Below are 14,680 nucleotides of genomic sequence, written 5' to 3'. Positions count from 1 at the left end.
TAAGAGTAGTGAGATCTTGTTGCAGCTCTATAAAACTTTGGTTAGACCGCACTTGGAATATTGCATCCAGTTCTGGTCGCCCTATTATAAGAAAGATGTGGATGCTTTGGAGAGGGTTCATGGGAGGTTTACCAGGATGCTGCCTGGACTGGAGGGCTTATTTTATGAGGAGAGGTTGACTGAGCTCGGACTTTTTTCATTGGAGAAAAGGAGGAGAAGAGGACCTAATTGAGGTATACATGATAATGAGAGGCATAGATAGAGTCGATAGCCAGAGACTATTTCCCAGGGCAGAAATGACTAACACGAGCTGGTTGGAGGAAAGTATAGAGGGGATGTCAGAGGTGGGTTCTTTACACAGAGAGTTGAGAGAGCATGGAATGCGTTGCCAGCAGCAGTTGTGGAGGCAGGATCATTGAGGACATTTAAGAGACTCCTGGACATGCATATGGTCACACAAATTTGAGGGTGCATACATGAGGATCAGGGGTTGGCACAACATTGTGGGATGAAGGGCCTGTTCTGTGCTGTACTGTTCTATGTTCTATGTTCTAACTCCTTCCTCTAACCTATCTTTTACTTGCCCTTCTATAATACTAGTCCAATAAAAAGATTTACCAGAAATTCACATTTCAAAACCAGCCAGTGGTCAAATCTTTTTATATCTTCCTCTGTCGGTTTGCTCTCCAGGTCTGTGTTGATGTTTTTCTCTGTGCAAACTCCTTCTCTAGATAGGTACCTCCCAGTGAGTTCTGACTAGCAGCCTATATCTGTTGGTCTTTTGGCAGTTCTCTCCCAACTGTTCAATTTTTCCTGCTCATATGCCCCAAAGCATCGGCTTTTAATATTGTCAATATACTAAATTCAAACTTGATTGGACTTTGGTAATTTTTTGGGAGTACAATTTAAACTGATTGGTCTAATTCAAATTTGTTTTTGTCTCCAGGCAACCAGCAACCTTAGCTGCTGGACAACATGTTATGCTGTGTCTTATTCAGAACATTTGGTGCTGTCAGGTAGTTCTGCTAGCTTTTAACTCTCTGAAAGGTACAGTACATCCACGTCTTCATAACAGAACATAGGATATGACAGTATAGTACAGGCCCTTCAGCCCTCGATGTTGCACCAACCTCTGAAGCCCATCTAACCTACATTATTCCATTCTCATCCATAATGCCCTTAAAGTTGGTGAGTCTCCTACTGTTGCAGGCAGTGCGTTCCACGCCCCACTACTGTCTGAGTAAAGAAACTACCTCTGACACCTGTCCTATATCTATCACCCCTCAATTTAAAGCTATGTCCCCTCATGATAGCCATTGCCATCCGAGAAAAAAAGGCTCTCACTATCCACCCTATCTGACCCTCTGATTATCTTCAATGTCTCAATTAAGTCACCTCTCAAACTCCTTCTCTCGAACGAAAACAGCCTGGAGTCCCTCAGCCTTTCCTCGTAAGACCTTCCCTCCATACAGGCAACATTCTAGTAAATCTCCTCTGAATCCTTTCCAAAACTTCCATATCCTTTCTATAATGCAGTGACTGGAACTGAATGCAATACTCCGAGTGTGGCCACACCAGAGTTTTGTACAGCTGCAGCATGACCTCACGGTTCTAAAACTCAATCCCTCTACCAATAAAAGCTAATACACTGTATGCTGCCTTAACAACCTGATCAACCTGGGTTGAAAAATGTGTTGCTGGAAAAGCGCAGCAGGTCAGGCAGCATCCAAGGAACAGGAGAATCGACGTTTCGGGCATTAGCCCTTCTTCAGGAAGGGCTTATACCCGAAACGTCGATTCTCTTGCTCCTTGGTTGCTGCCTGACCTGCTGCGCTTTTCCAGTTAAACATTTTTCAGCTCTGATCTCCAGCATCTGCAGTCCTTACTTTCTCCTAGTTGATCAACCTGGGTGGCAATTTTCAAGGATCTACATAACTGGACACTGAGATCTCTCTGCTCATCTATGCTATGAAGAATCTTACCATTAGCCCAGTACTGTGCGTTCCTGTTACTCCTACCAAAGTGAATCACCTCCCACTTGTCCGCATTAAATTCCATTTGCCTCCTCAGCCCAGCTCTGCAGCTTATCTATGTCCCTCCTTAATCTAGAATATCCTTCGACACTATCCACAACTCTACTGACCTTAGTGTCATCTGCAAGTTTACAAACCCTCATGCCCTCATTTTATAAAAATGACAAATGGCAGTGGACTCAAAACACTTGTGGTACACCACTGGTAACTGAACTCCAGGATTGACATTTCCCATCAACCACCAGCCTCTGTCTTTCAGCTAGCCAATTTCTGATCCAAACGGCTAACTCACCCTCAATCCCATGTATTTTGTGCAATAGTCTACCATGGGGAACCTTATCAAACACCTTACTGAAATCCATACATACCACATCAACTGTTTTGCCCTCATTCATCTGTTTGGTTACCTTCTCATAGAACTCAATAAGGTTTGTGAGGCACAATCTACCCTTCACAAAACTGTGTTGACTATCCCTAAATCAACTTATTCCTTTCTTAATGGTTATAAATCCTATCTCTTACAACCCTTTCCAACACTTTACCCACAATCAATGTAAGGCTCACTGGCCTATAATTACCAGGGTTGACTCTACTCCCCTTATTGAACAAGGGAACAGCATTTGCTGTCTTCTGTTTTCTGGCATTATTCCTGTAAAGAATGATGACATAAAGATCAAAGCCAAAGGCTCTGCAATCTCCTCCCTGGCTTCTCAGAGAATCCTAGGATAAATCCCATTTAGCCCAGGGGACTAATCTATTTTTACACTTTCTAGAATTGATAACACCTCCTCCTTGTGAACCTTAATCCCATCTAGCCAAGTAGCCTGTTTCTCCGTATTCTCCTTGATAACATTGTCTTTTTCTCGTGTGAATACTGATGAAAAATACTCATTTAGTACTTTGCCTATCTCCTCTGATGTCACGCACAACTTCCTACTATTGTCCTTGACTGGCTGTAATCTTACTCTAGTCATTCTTTTATTCCTGATGTACCTATAGAAAACCTTAGGGTTTTACTTGATCCTATCTGACGACAATTTCTCATGTCCCTTCCTGGATGATTTTAGCTTTCTCTTTAGGTCTTTCCTGGCTAACCTGTAACTCTCAAGCACTCTAACTGAGCCATCATATCTTATCCTAACATAAGTCGTCTTCTTCCTCTTGACAAGAGTTTCAACTTCCTTAGTAAACCACGGCTCCTGCATTCGACAACTTTTCTCCCTGCCTGCCAGGTACGTACTCTGCAGTAGCTATTCCTTGAATAAGCTCCACATTTCACTTGTGCCCATCCCCTTCAATTTTCTTTCTCATCCTTATTTGTAGAATTTGCAACAGAACAAGAAATGGTACAGGATCAGCGGTTTTGATCACTGAAGTTAGAGAGAGTTTTTGATGAAGGAGACCATGCTTACGGAAGAATTTCAAAGTAGGCTTTCCAGTAAATCTTAAAATTTTTTAGATGAATGTCAATGATTAAGCATCTAAGCAGTGTCAGTTGTGGTCAGTACCTGTTATATATCATACAGACAGTTACAGGGGGGCATTTGTTTCTGGGATATTGTATGTACCTCTGACTGTGAAGTCTGAATCAAAATATCTGCTCAATTCATTTACCCTTTCCTTAATTCTAAATCTTAAGCCTGTATATTCATCTTTCTAATTTTATTTTGTTTCTGCCAATTTGCTCATGGCTGAGGTCATAATGCAGGGATTATTACCTTTTGAGCTTCTGCTTTTTAATTTGACCCCTAGCTGTTAATAATGCATAAGAAAAACATCTTTTTAAAATTTCGACAACATAGTGAGTACTATATGACCACTGGATCCTTCCCCTCTCACCGCAACTTCCCCTTCAACTCTTAAGTATTAGACCCCTGGCACAACACAGGCTGCTACACAACCATTGGGACTTCTGCTCTCAACTTTGGAGAAATATATTTATCCTGGATTGTACTGTCTCCTTCTATCACAATATTCTTCACAGCTTCACTCCCACCAAAAGGCTTTCTTTACTGTGGCGCCTTGGACAGTTCTCTCATTCACTCTACAGTCCGTTTTCTGCCACATAGGTACCAAGAACTTCAAACCTGTTGGACATATGCAAAACCTGAGGCACCTCTACACTCAACTTCTTAATTTCCTTACCTGCCTCACTCATTACCACAACTTGCTGTCACTACATAGTGACCAAGTCAGAGGACTTTAAATGTTGTAATTGTACCAGCCTTCACCACTTCATCTGGCAGTTCATTCCCTATGCGCACCACCCTCTGCATAAAAAGGTTGCCTTTTATGTTCATTCTAAATCTTTCAGCTCTTATCTGTTATGACACAGAGATGAACCCCTCTTTTACTTAAATCAAACACCCAGAAAAGCTCACCTTGCCTCATAATCTGATAAAATAAGTCACAGAACTCACAGATTCCACTTTTAAAGAAAATATCATTAATTTATTTTTAACTCAAAAAGTGAATATTAAACAACCATTTACAATTCTCAGCCCCCCTTTCTCTGAACTGCTTGTTTTCTGCCTCCATTTCCATAACAATATGCTGCTTAATAAGACACTTATTCAAATTACATCAACTAAATTTCAACACCACACAGCTGCTATTGTCTTCTGTGTCTTTCTTAGAGTTATAGTGTCATAGAGATGCACAGCACAGATACAGACCCTTCGGTCCAACTTGTCCATGCCGACCAGATATCCTTATCGCATCAAGTTGCTTTTGACAGTACAGTCCCTCTAAACCCTTCTTATTCATATACCCATATCTATATCCCCTGTCCATATAGCCAGATGCCTTTTAAATGTTGCAATTGTACCAACCTCCACCACTTCCTCTGGCAGCTCATTCCATACACGCACCACGCTCTGCATGAAAAGGTTGCCCCTTAGGTCCCTTTTGTACCTTTCCCTCTCATCCTAAAGTTGCTCTCTCACATCCTAGTTCTGGATTCCCCCACCCCAGGGAAAAGGCCTTGTCTGTTTATCGTATCCATGCCCCTCATAATTTTATAAACCTCTTTAAAGTCACCCCTCAGCTTCTGATGCTCCAGGGAAAACAACCCCAGCCTATTCAGCCTCTCCCTATAGCTCAAATCCTCTAACCCTGACAACATCCTTGTAAATCCTTTCTGAATCCTTCCAAATTTCACAATATCCTTCTGATTAGAAGAAGACCAGAATTACACGCCATATCCCAAAAGTGGCCTAACCAATAACCTGTACAGCCGCAACATGACCTCCTAACTCCTATATTCAAAACTCTGACCAATGAAGGAAAGCTTACCAAATGCTTTCTTCACTATCCTATCTACCTGTGACTCTACTTTTGCAGAACTATGAATCTGCACTCCAAGGTCTCTTTGTTCAGCCACACTCCCTAGGACCACAGTGTATAAGTCCTGCTCTGATTTGCTTTTCCAAAATGCAGCACCTCGCATTTATTTAAATTAAATTCACCCAATCAAGATCCCATTGTACTCTGATGTAACCTTCTTCACTGTCCACTACACCTCCAATTTTAATGTCATTTGCAAACTTACTAACTTATCCTCCTGTATTCACATCCAAATCATTTACATAAATAAGTCATCTTCCGGCTGAGGATCTCCTTGAGTATTTGTCTTTTTCTTTATTGTGCATATGTTTCAAATGAAAAGGTACCTTTGATAGAAAGTGTTTCTTGGAGAGCAAAATGTTAGCTGTCCAGGCATTTCTGTTTCAACGGCAGTTCCTTTCTGACTAATTTTCAAAAGGTGCGCATTTTGGATCATCTCATTAGTTTGATGTTGGCGAAGTAATAAATTCAAATGTGATTGGATTTTAGTATCCTGAAGCATGACTTAAACTTATTGGTTAAACTCAAATGTTACATATTTTCAATTTTCTAGTACACTGTAGGAATGCCATTGAGTCATAGACACAGCTGTATTTTTACCTGTGTCCTACAATTTGTAAATTAAAAGTCTGTAACATATAACTCCATTGATATAGTCTCATATTTGTATTGTTAAGTCTTTCCAAGAATGTAAGAGGATTGTTGTCAGAGTACACAACTGTCTCCGACACATTGTTCATCACATAAACATTAAACTGCTGTAAGGCCAGTGCCAAATGCAATAATTCTTTTACAACAGTAGAGTATTTTCTCTGTGAAAATTGAGTCTCTTTGAAAAGTATCCAGTTGTCTGTTCAATTCCATCATCATCTTCCTGAGGCAGTACAGCTCCAATTCCAATATTGCCAGCATTGATTGCAACTTTGAAGGGTTTCATTAGTTTTTGCTACACCAAATTTTGTGCGGTTTTAAATTCTCAAATGCCTCTTGACATTGTTCTGTCCACTGAAATTTTGTTCTTTTTTCGTAAATCTGTTAGCGGGGCACCATGCTGCTGAAGTATGGAATAAACTTCTGATTATTCCCAAACATTAAAGCAGCTCTTTCTTCAAGGATGGTTGTGGAAATACCTTGCTGGCCTTTGTCTTCATGTTCCTTGGGGTCAGCCTTCCATGTTTGATGTTATCTCCTAAGAACATCACAAATTGATGAATTCTGTTTTCTTTATTACCAGTTTTGCTTTTCCTAATTGTTCAACTGCACCATGTGATCTTTCCATGACTTGCTAAAGATCATGACATCATCCAGATAAACTGCACGATTTGTTAATCCAGTCACAACTCTGTTCATGAGTATTTGGAATGTGGCAGGTGTGTTCTTCATTCCAAAGGGTGTCACTTTGAACTGATATAGTCTTTTTGGAGTTAAAAATGCAGAAACCTGTTTCACTTTCCCTAAAGTGATCTGCCAACAACTACACAGTAACTTCGTGATGTAAGTGGCTTGACACATTTTCTCTTCCGCCACATAGAACAGATCCCCACCACCAGGGATATATTTCCCTCCCCACCTCTTATCTGCATTCTGGAGAGCCCATTCCCTCCGTGACTCTCATGTTAGGTACATGTACACCAACAGAGCTGAAAATGTGTTGCTGGAACAGCGCAGCAGGTCAGGCAGCATCCAGGGAACAGGAGAATCGACGTTTCGGGCATAAGCCCTTCTTCAGGAATCTTCAGGGCTTATGCCCGAAACGTCGATTCTCCTGTTCCCTGGATGCTGCCTGACCTGCTGCGCTGTTCCAGCAACACATTTTCAGCTCTGATCTCCAGCATCTGCAGACCTCACTTTCTCCCCATGTACACCAACAGCCCACCTTCCACTCCCGGTACCTTTCCCTGCCACCTCAAAACCTCCATCCAAGGCCCCAAAGGATCCTTCCACATCCGACATCTACTGTGTCTGTTGCTCTGTGTGGTCTCCTCTACATTAACAGACAGGATGCCAACTTGCGGAACGTTTGAGAGAACATCTCTGGGGCACACACTCCACAACCCCGCTGCCCTGTGGCTGAACACTTTAACTCCCCTCTCCACTCCATCCCGCCAAGGACATGCAAGTCCTGGACCACTTCCACCCGCAAACTCTAGCCACCCGGTGCCTGGAGGAAGAACGCCTCATCTTTCTTCTTGCAACACTCCAACCACACAGGATCAATGTGGATTTCACCAGTTTCCTCATTTCTCCTCCTCCCACCTTATTCCAGATCCAACCTTCCAACTTGGCCCTGCTCTCTTGATCTGTCCTACCTGTCCATCTTCCTTCCCACCTGTCTGCACCACCCTCCTCTTCAACTTATAACCTTCACCTCCATCATCATCTACCTATCACATTCCCAGCTACTTACCCCCCCCCAGCCCACCCCCTCCTATTTATCCCTCAGCCCCTTGGGCCACAAGCCTCATTCCTGATGAAGAGCTTATGCTTGAAACGTCGATTCTCCTGCTCCTCAGAAGCTGCCTGACTGGTTGTACTTTTTAAGACCACACTCTTCGACTCTGATTTCCAGGATCTGCAGTCCTCACTTTCTCCCTTTTCTAAGAAGGGTAGCAGGGATAATCCATGTAATAGATTGGTGAGCATGACATCAGTGGTAGTGAAGTTGCTGGAGGAGATATAGAGGGATAAGATCTATTTATATTTGGAAGAAAGTGGGCTTATCGGTGATAGGCAGCATGGTTTTGTGTAGGGAAGGTCATTTTTTACCAACTTAATAGAATTCTTTGAGGAAGTGACAAAGTTGACTGAGCGATGGACTTCAGTCAATGGACTTCAGTAAGGCATTTGATAAGGTTCCTTGTCGTAGGCTGATGGAGAATGTGAAGTCACGTGTGGCCCAGGGGGTACTAGCTAGATGAATAGAGAACTGGCTGGGCAGCAGGAGATAGGGTACTAGTGGAAGGAAGTTTCTCAAAATGGAGAACTGTGACCAGGGATCTGTGCTGAAACCACTGTTATTTGAGATGATCTGGAGGAAGAAATAGGTGGTCTGACTAGCAAGTTTGCAAATGACATGAAGATTGGTGGAGTAGCAGATAGTGAAGGGGACTGTCAGAGAATGCAGGAGAATGTAGATAGAATGGAGAGTTGGGTGGAGAAATGGCAGATGGAGTTCAATCTGTGAAAATGTGAGGTGATGCATTTTGGAAAATCCAATTTTAGAGTGAACTATACAATAAATGGAAAAGCTCTGGGAAAAATTGGTGCACAGAAAGATCTGGGTGTTCAGGTCCTTCGTAGGTGTCGATGCAGGTTAGTGGAATGGTCAAGAAGGCAATATGGCATGCTTTCCTTCATTGGACGGGGTATTGAGTACAAGAGTTGGCAGGTCATGTTACAGTTGTATAGGACTTTGTTTTGGCCACATTTTGAGTACTGTGTAGTTCTGGTCATGATATTACCAAAAGAATATGGAAGCTTTGAAAGGGTGCAGAGGAGGTTCACCAGGATGTTGCCTGATATGGAGGGTGCTATGTATAAGGAGAGGTTGAGTAGACTGGGGTTATTTTCATTGGAAAGATGGAGGTTGAGGGGGAACCTGATTGAGGTCTATAAAATCATGAGAAGTATAGACAGGGTGGATAGCAAGAAGCTTTTTTTGAGAGTGGGGAACTCAATTACTAGGGGTCATGAGTTCAAGGTGAGAGGGGAAACGTTTAAGGGTGAGAGACATGGAAATTTCTTTATGCAGAGGATGGTGGGTGCCTGGAACGCGTTGCCAGCGGAGTTGGTAGAGACAGACACAATAGTGTCATTTAAGATTTATCTACACAGATATATGAATGGGCAGGGAGCAGAGAGATACAGATCCTTAGAAAATAGGTGACATGTTTAGATAGAAGATTGGCCAAAGGCCCTCCTGCATTCCATCTGACCTAACCTTGTTAACAGTCTACAATGCAGACCCTTGTCGAATGCCTTACTGAAGTCGATGTAGACAATGTCCACCCTCTGCCTTCATCCTCCTTGTCACTTCAAAAACTCCTAATCTACTTAGTGAGATGCAGATTCCTGTGCACAAAGCCATGTTGACCATTCCTAATCAGTCCTTGCTTTCCAAATACATGTAAATGCTATCCCTCAGGATTCCCTCCACCAACTTGCCCACCACGGATTTCAGGCTCATTCGTCTATTGTTCCCTCACGTTTTACTTACGACCTTTCTGAAATAATTGCACCATGTTGGCCAACCTCCAGTCTTCCGGTACCTCACCTGTGGCTATCAATGATACAAGTATCTCAGCAAGGGACCCAGGAATCATTCCTGGGTATTTATCCATCTTTATCCATTATATTATTACACATCTCTGGAATGTATCTGTGCTTTTGGTCCAGAGGTAGGGACATTGCCATTGTGCCACAGAGCCCATTTCCATTTGTGTAGTTATCAACCTGTTTAATGGTGTTATTACGCATCTTTAGAGCAGGTAGGAATTGAACCCAGTCCCAGTACACTCGTTGTTAAGGCAGCAATAGCTGCATTGGCTACACCACATTCAGTGGATGGATGGAATCGTATAGCCTTTCTGTTGAATGAACTGAATACTGAGTCATGCTCTCTTGGATGTCTCTTTCTGTGGTGCAAGAGCACTTGCAAATGAGATTTGAAGAAGGCAGCATTGACATGAGAACTGGGAGGTAGTTACTGATGCTTATGACCTTTGGAGCCCAAATGTTTGGGAGAAAATTGCCTGAGGCAGTTGGAAACAAAAAAACTCAACTGACCAAAGCAGGAGCCCATAGAAAATTGAGGTCAGTGAATTTTGCCCCATTTTAACTCACTGTTGTACTCTACACATGAGCAGCGGAGACTGCCGTGCTAGGAGCAATTCAGTAGTACATGTAAAACAAGCTTTCTTAATCAATTGGAGTACAACAGAAAAAGACAAAGTAAATGTGGGCAAGATTTGATATTTCAAAAGCATGTCTTGTACTTCCACACGATAAAGGATGGTAACCTAATCGATTTGAATTTCAAAATGTGCAAGGGAAATCATTCCAGGATGATTTGATTGTAAGGTATTGAACTCATGTATGGATTCAACTGAATTCATTACTGATGCATATTACAGATTATGCTTGTAATTGTTGTATCCAGACAATTCAACGGTCACAGTGGCACTTTGTGAGCCATTCGTGAGGGACATGATAGGTTCATGATTGGTAGTATGTCACCTCCATTTAATTTGAAATCTTTGTGATAATGTTTCAAAATAATTACACTTTGATTTGTTTTTCAGGTGAAGAATTCAGGAAAAATATTCCATTGACAGTTGCAGTAAGTGGAGTCATGCAAGACACGAGTGTGCCAAATATCAGAGTCGATGCTCACAATCATACCCGGTCACTTCACTGTACAAATGTACGTTGTTGAAACTATTAATTGGAACTGCCATGCATAGTACTTGCCATTAAACTGTGCTAAGGCAATTGTAATTATTTACATTTCATATTTTCAAAAATGAGAGTCGTGTTGAGGTCTGAATAACGTAGTCAATTAACGCAGTGCCATTTCTTCTTTGCGTTAAGTTCAGTCCTAGCCAGTCGAGTCATACAGTCATAGAGGACGACAGGATACTAAAAGACCGTTTGCCCCATTAAGTTTGCACTGGTCAAAGTCAACTATCTAACTATTCTGATCTCATTTTCCAGCATTTGGCTGCTAGTGTACATCTAAATAATACTTAAATGTTATGAGGGTTTCTGTCTGTGCCACCCTCACAAGCAGTGAGTTCCAGATTCCCACCACCATCTGAGTGATGAACGTTTGCCTCACACCCTGTAAGGATCCTGCCCCTAACCTTAAATCGGTCTCTCCCTGTAATTGATCCCTCCACCAAAGGGAAGTTTCTTCTCTCCATCCTGTCTCAGCTCCTCATACTTTTATGCATTTCAATCATGTCCTCCTTAAATCTCTGTTCCAGGGAAAATTCCAATCTACCCAATCTCTCTTCCCAGCTAAAACACTCCAGTTCGGGCAACATCCTGATAAATCTCCTCTGTACAGTCCTGCACAATCATACCCTTCCAATGATATAGATTCCAGAACTGCACACAATACTCTAGCAGTGGCCTAACATTTTACGTTGTTCCAGCAGCAGCTCCCTGCGCTGAACACTATACCTCAGCTAATAAATGCAAGTATCTTATATGCCACCAAACCATTTTGTCTACTTGCCCCATTACCTTAAGGGACCAGTGGACATGCATACCCAAGGTCCTTTTTGGTCCTTGGTGCTTCCCAGTGTCGTGTAGTTCATTTATGTATTTTCTTGCCTTGTTTGTCCTGCCCATGTGCATCAGCTCACGTTTATCACGAAGGACACGATTTAAACAGCCTGAGTGGCTTCAATCCACTTCCTAAACTTTGTTTATTAGGGAGTATTAGTGGGCGGCATGGTGGCACAGTGGTTAGCACTGCTGCCTCACAGCACCAGAGACCCGAGTTCAATTCCTGCCTCAGGCAACTGTCTGTGTGCAGTTTGCACATTCTCCCCGTGTCTGCGTAGGTTTCCTCCCACAGTCCAAAAATGTGCAGGTTAGGTGAATTGGCCATGCTAAATTGCCCGTAATGTTAGGTGAAGGGGTCAATGTAGGGGAATGGATCTGGGTGGGTTGCTCTTCGGAGGGTCGGAGTGGACTTGTTGGGCTGAAGGGCCTGTTTCCACACTGTAAGTAATCTAATCTAAGTAAGTCATCTAATCTATTCTCCTGTCACTGGTCTACTGAAAGATGACCAAACTACATTGTTAATTCTGATTCTCTTTGCACAGATGCTGCCAAAGCTGTTGAGCATTTCCACATTTTCTGTCCTTATTTCAAATTTCCAGGATCCGTTGTATTTTCTTTTAGATTCTTGCATTGTTGGAACCATATAGAGTAGAGGTACTTTGCATTCATTGGTAACTTTCACTGCCGTAGGTGCCATTGCAAGCCACTGGATGTGGTCCTGTCACAAATCAGCCCATAATGATTCAGAGAGTACCTAAACCAGAAGTACTGCCTCACAAAGTCTTAGTACTTAGTGTTATGACATGGGTTAAACCCCTCCTAATTTAAATTTGCAACACAGAAATGATTTAACCCGTGCTGTAATCTGTTAAAATTCGAGATGCAAAGAACTATCCCCAAAATCACTAAAGTACAAGAATGTTGTACAAGAACTTTGTATAAGTACAAGAACTTTATTCTTTAAGTCGAACAGAAAATAATTAACTAACAACTATTTACAACCCATTTATCTAAACCTATCTTTTACCCTCCCCTCTACAATACTAGTCTGATAAAACCCTGATTAAGATTTACCAAAATTCAACTTTCAAAACCAGGCAGCTGCCGAATCTTCCCTTTGTATCTTCATGTGCAGATTTTCTTCTTAGGATTTCTCTTTCACCGGTTAATAGATAAATGTACCTTTAAGAGAGCTAATTTTCTGGGCAGTCTGCAGATGTTGGTGGCTTGGCAATTCTCTCTCGACTCTTCAGGTTTTCCCGGTCTTATACCCTAAAACATCAGGTTGTGTCATTGGCTTTTAATATTGTCAATATACTAAATTCAAACTTGATTGGAGTTTGGAATTTTTGGGATATAATTTAAACTGATTAGCCAAATTTGAATTTGTGTTTGTATCCAGGCAACCAGCGACTCTAGCTGCTGGACCAAATGTTACAATGTAACTTCTCCAGCACTCTGTGTGCCTCTCTTCGCCCTTCACTCTCTTGAAGGTACAGTACACTTCTACATCTTCATTACATTAGTCCTAGTGTCATGCCTGCCAATACTTCCATTAATTTGGTCCACCGCATGCCTTTCTGACTACAGTCATTCCCCGATTAATGTGTCACAGCCCTACTTTTTGGAGTTCTAAGTTTAAAGTAACTCTCTGATTTGTTTTTGAGGAAGATAGTATTATTGAATGCATTATTGATTGGGTCTCTTTCTTTTTCATTAGTCTCATGTCATAACTCAGTAGAATAGCACGCTGGAAATCAAGCTCTCAAGAACTATTCCTGCACTCATCTCAAAAGTTAAAGATTTTAAAATAAGTAACCAAAATTCCCCAATTGACCTGGCTTGCTTTTGTGCTGAACAAGAATTGTTGCTTTATTACAACTAATTTGACTCTAGCTATTGATAAGCATTTATAAACTGTTAGCAAACAATACTACTGATTAAAGCTCTAATCTGCCTCCCTTGCACGCACAGACAAATAAACCAATACAAAGAGGAAGAAAAAAACTTGGCAGAGTAAAAAACCTGGAAAGACAGTTGATTCTATTGTTCTTGCTAATCCTAACATTTCTTCCTTGCTTCCACTGATTTCCTGGGATACTTGAAAAATGTTTCTGATTAATCAATTAAAAATCACACCGTGCATCAACAGCTGGAGGAAGGTTTAAATGGATACTTCAATTTTAATGTAGGTTTTGGCTGCAGAGAACAGTGACTGCACCTGAGTGGTGGAGATCAAAATCATTTTCTGTGCCTTGTTCACAACCCCAAACTGTTCTAGAATATAGAACAGTACAGCACAGGAATGGGCCCTTCGGCCCACTATTTTGTGCCGAATGTAACCCAATTAAACTGATCCCTTCTGTCTGTCCTGGTCCACATCTCTCCATTCCTTGCATATTCATGTGCTTATCTAAATGCCCCTTCAATGCCACTATCTTATCTACTGCCACCACCATTCCTGGCAGCATGTTCCAGACTCTTACCATTGTGTGTTTATAAAAAAAACTTGCCCCTCACAACTCCTTTGAATTTACCCCTTTCACCTTAAGTGCATGTCCCCTAGTATTAGATATTTCAGCTGTTGGGGTACAAAGATTCTGACTGTCAACCATACCTATGTGGTTCATGATTTTACAGATATCTGTCAAGTCTCCCACAGCCCCTGTAACTCCAGAGAAAACAATCCTAGTTTTTCTAGTCTCTCCTTATAGCTCATACACTAATCCAGGTAGTATCCTGGTAAACCTGGGGCGGCACTGTGGCTGAGTGGTTAGCACTGTCTCATAGCACCAGGGACCTAGGTTGAGTTCCTGTTTCGGGTGACTGTGTTGAGTTTGCACATTCTCCTTGTGACTGCGTGGGTTTCCTCCGGATGCTCCAGTTTCCTCCCACAATCCAAAGATGTCAGGTGACTTGGCCATGCTAATTTGTCCATAGTGTTCGGTGCATTAATCAGGAGTAAATGTAGGGGGGTGGGCTACTCTTCAGAGGGTTACTGTGGACTTGTT

At 42.0% G+C, this 14,680-nt stretch overlaps 1 protein-coding gene across 4 annotated transcripts in view; it reads left to right on the top strand.

Moving 5' to 3' along the window:
- tmem181 (transmembrane protein 181) overlaps positions 1 to 14,680 on the top strand; it is a 252,962-nt gene that overhangs the window by 141,220 nt on the left and 97,062 nt on the right. For all 4 annotated transcript variants that reach the window (XM_043696179.2, XM_043696182.2, XM_043696180.2 and 1 more), the window contains one exon: positions 10,679 to 10,800. In XM_043696179.2, the coding sequence (XP_043552114.1) occupies positions 10,679 to 10,800 (122 nt within the window). The remainder of the gene's footprint in view (positions 1 to 10,678; positions 10,801 to 14,680) is intronic.

This window comes from Chiloscyllium plagiosum, unplaced genomic scaffold, assembly GCF_037043375.1.
Source record: "Chiloscyllium plagiosum isolate Xiang-an unplaced genomic scaffold, Cpla_swu_hap1 HiC_scaffold_10, whole genome shotgun sequence".
In the NCBI taxonomy this organism is placed as follows: domain Eukaryota; kingdom Metazoa; phylum Chordata; class Chondrichthyes; order Orectolobiformes; family Hemiscylliidae; genus Chiloscyllium; species Chiloscyllium plagiosum.
The sequence above is the reverse complement of the archived record's forward strand: the minus strand, read 5'-3'. Positions and strand labels throughout refer to the sequence as shown.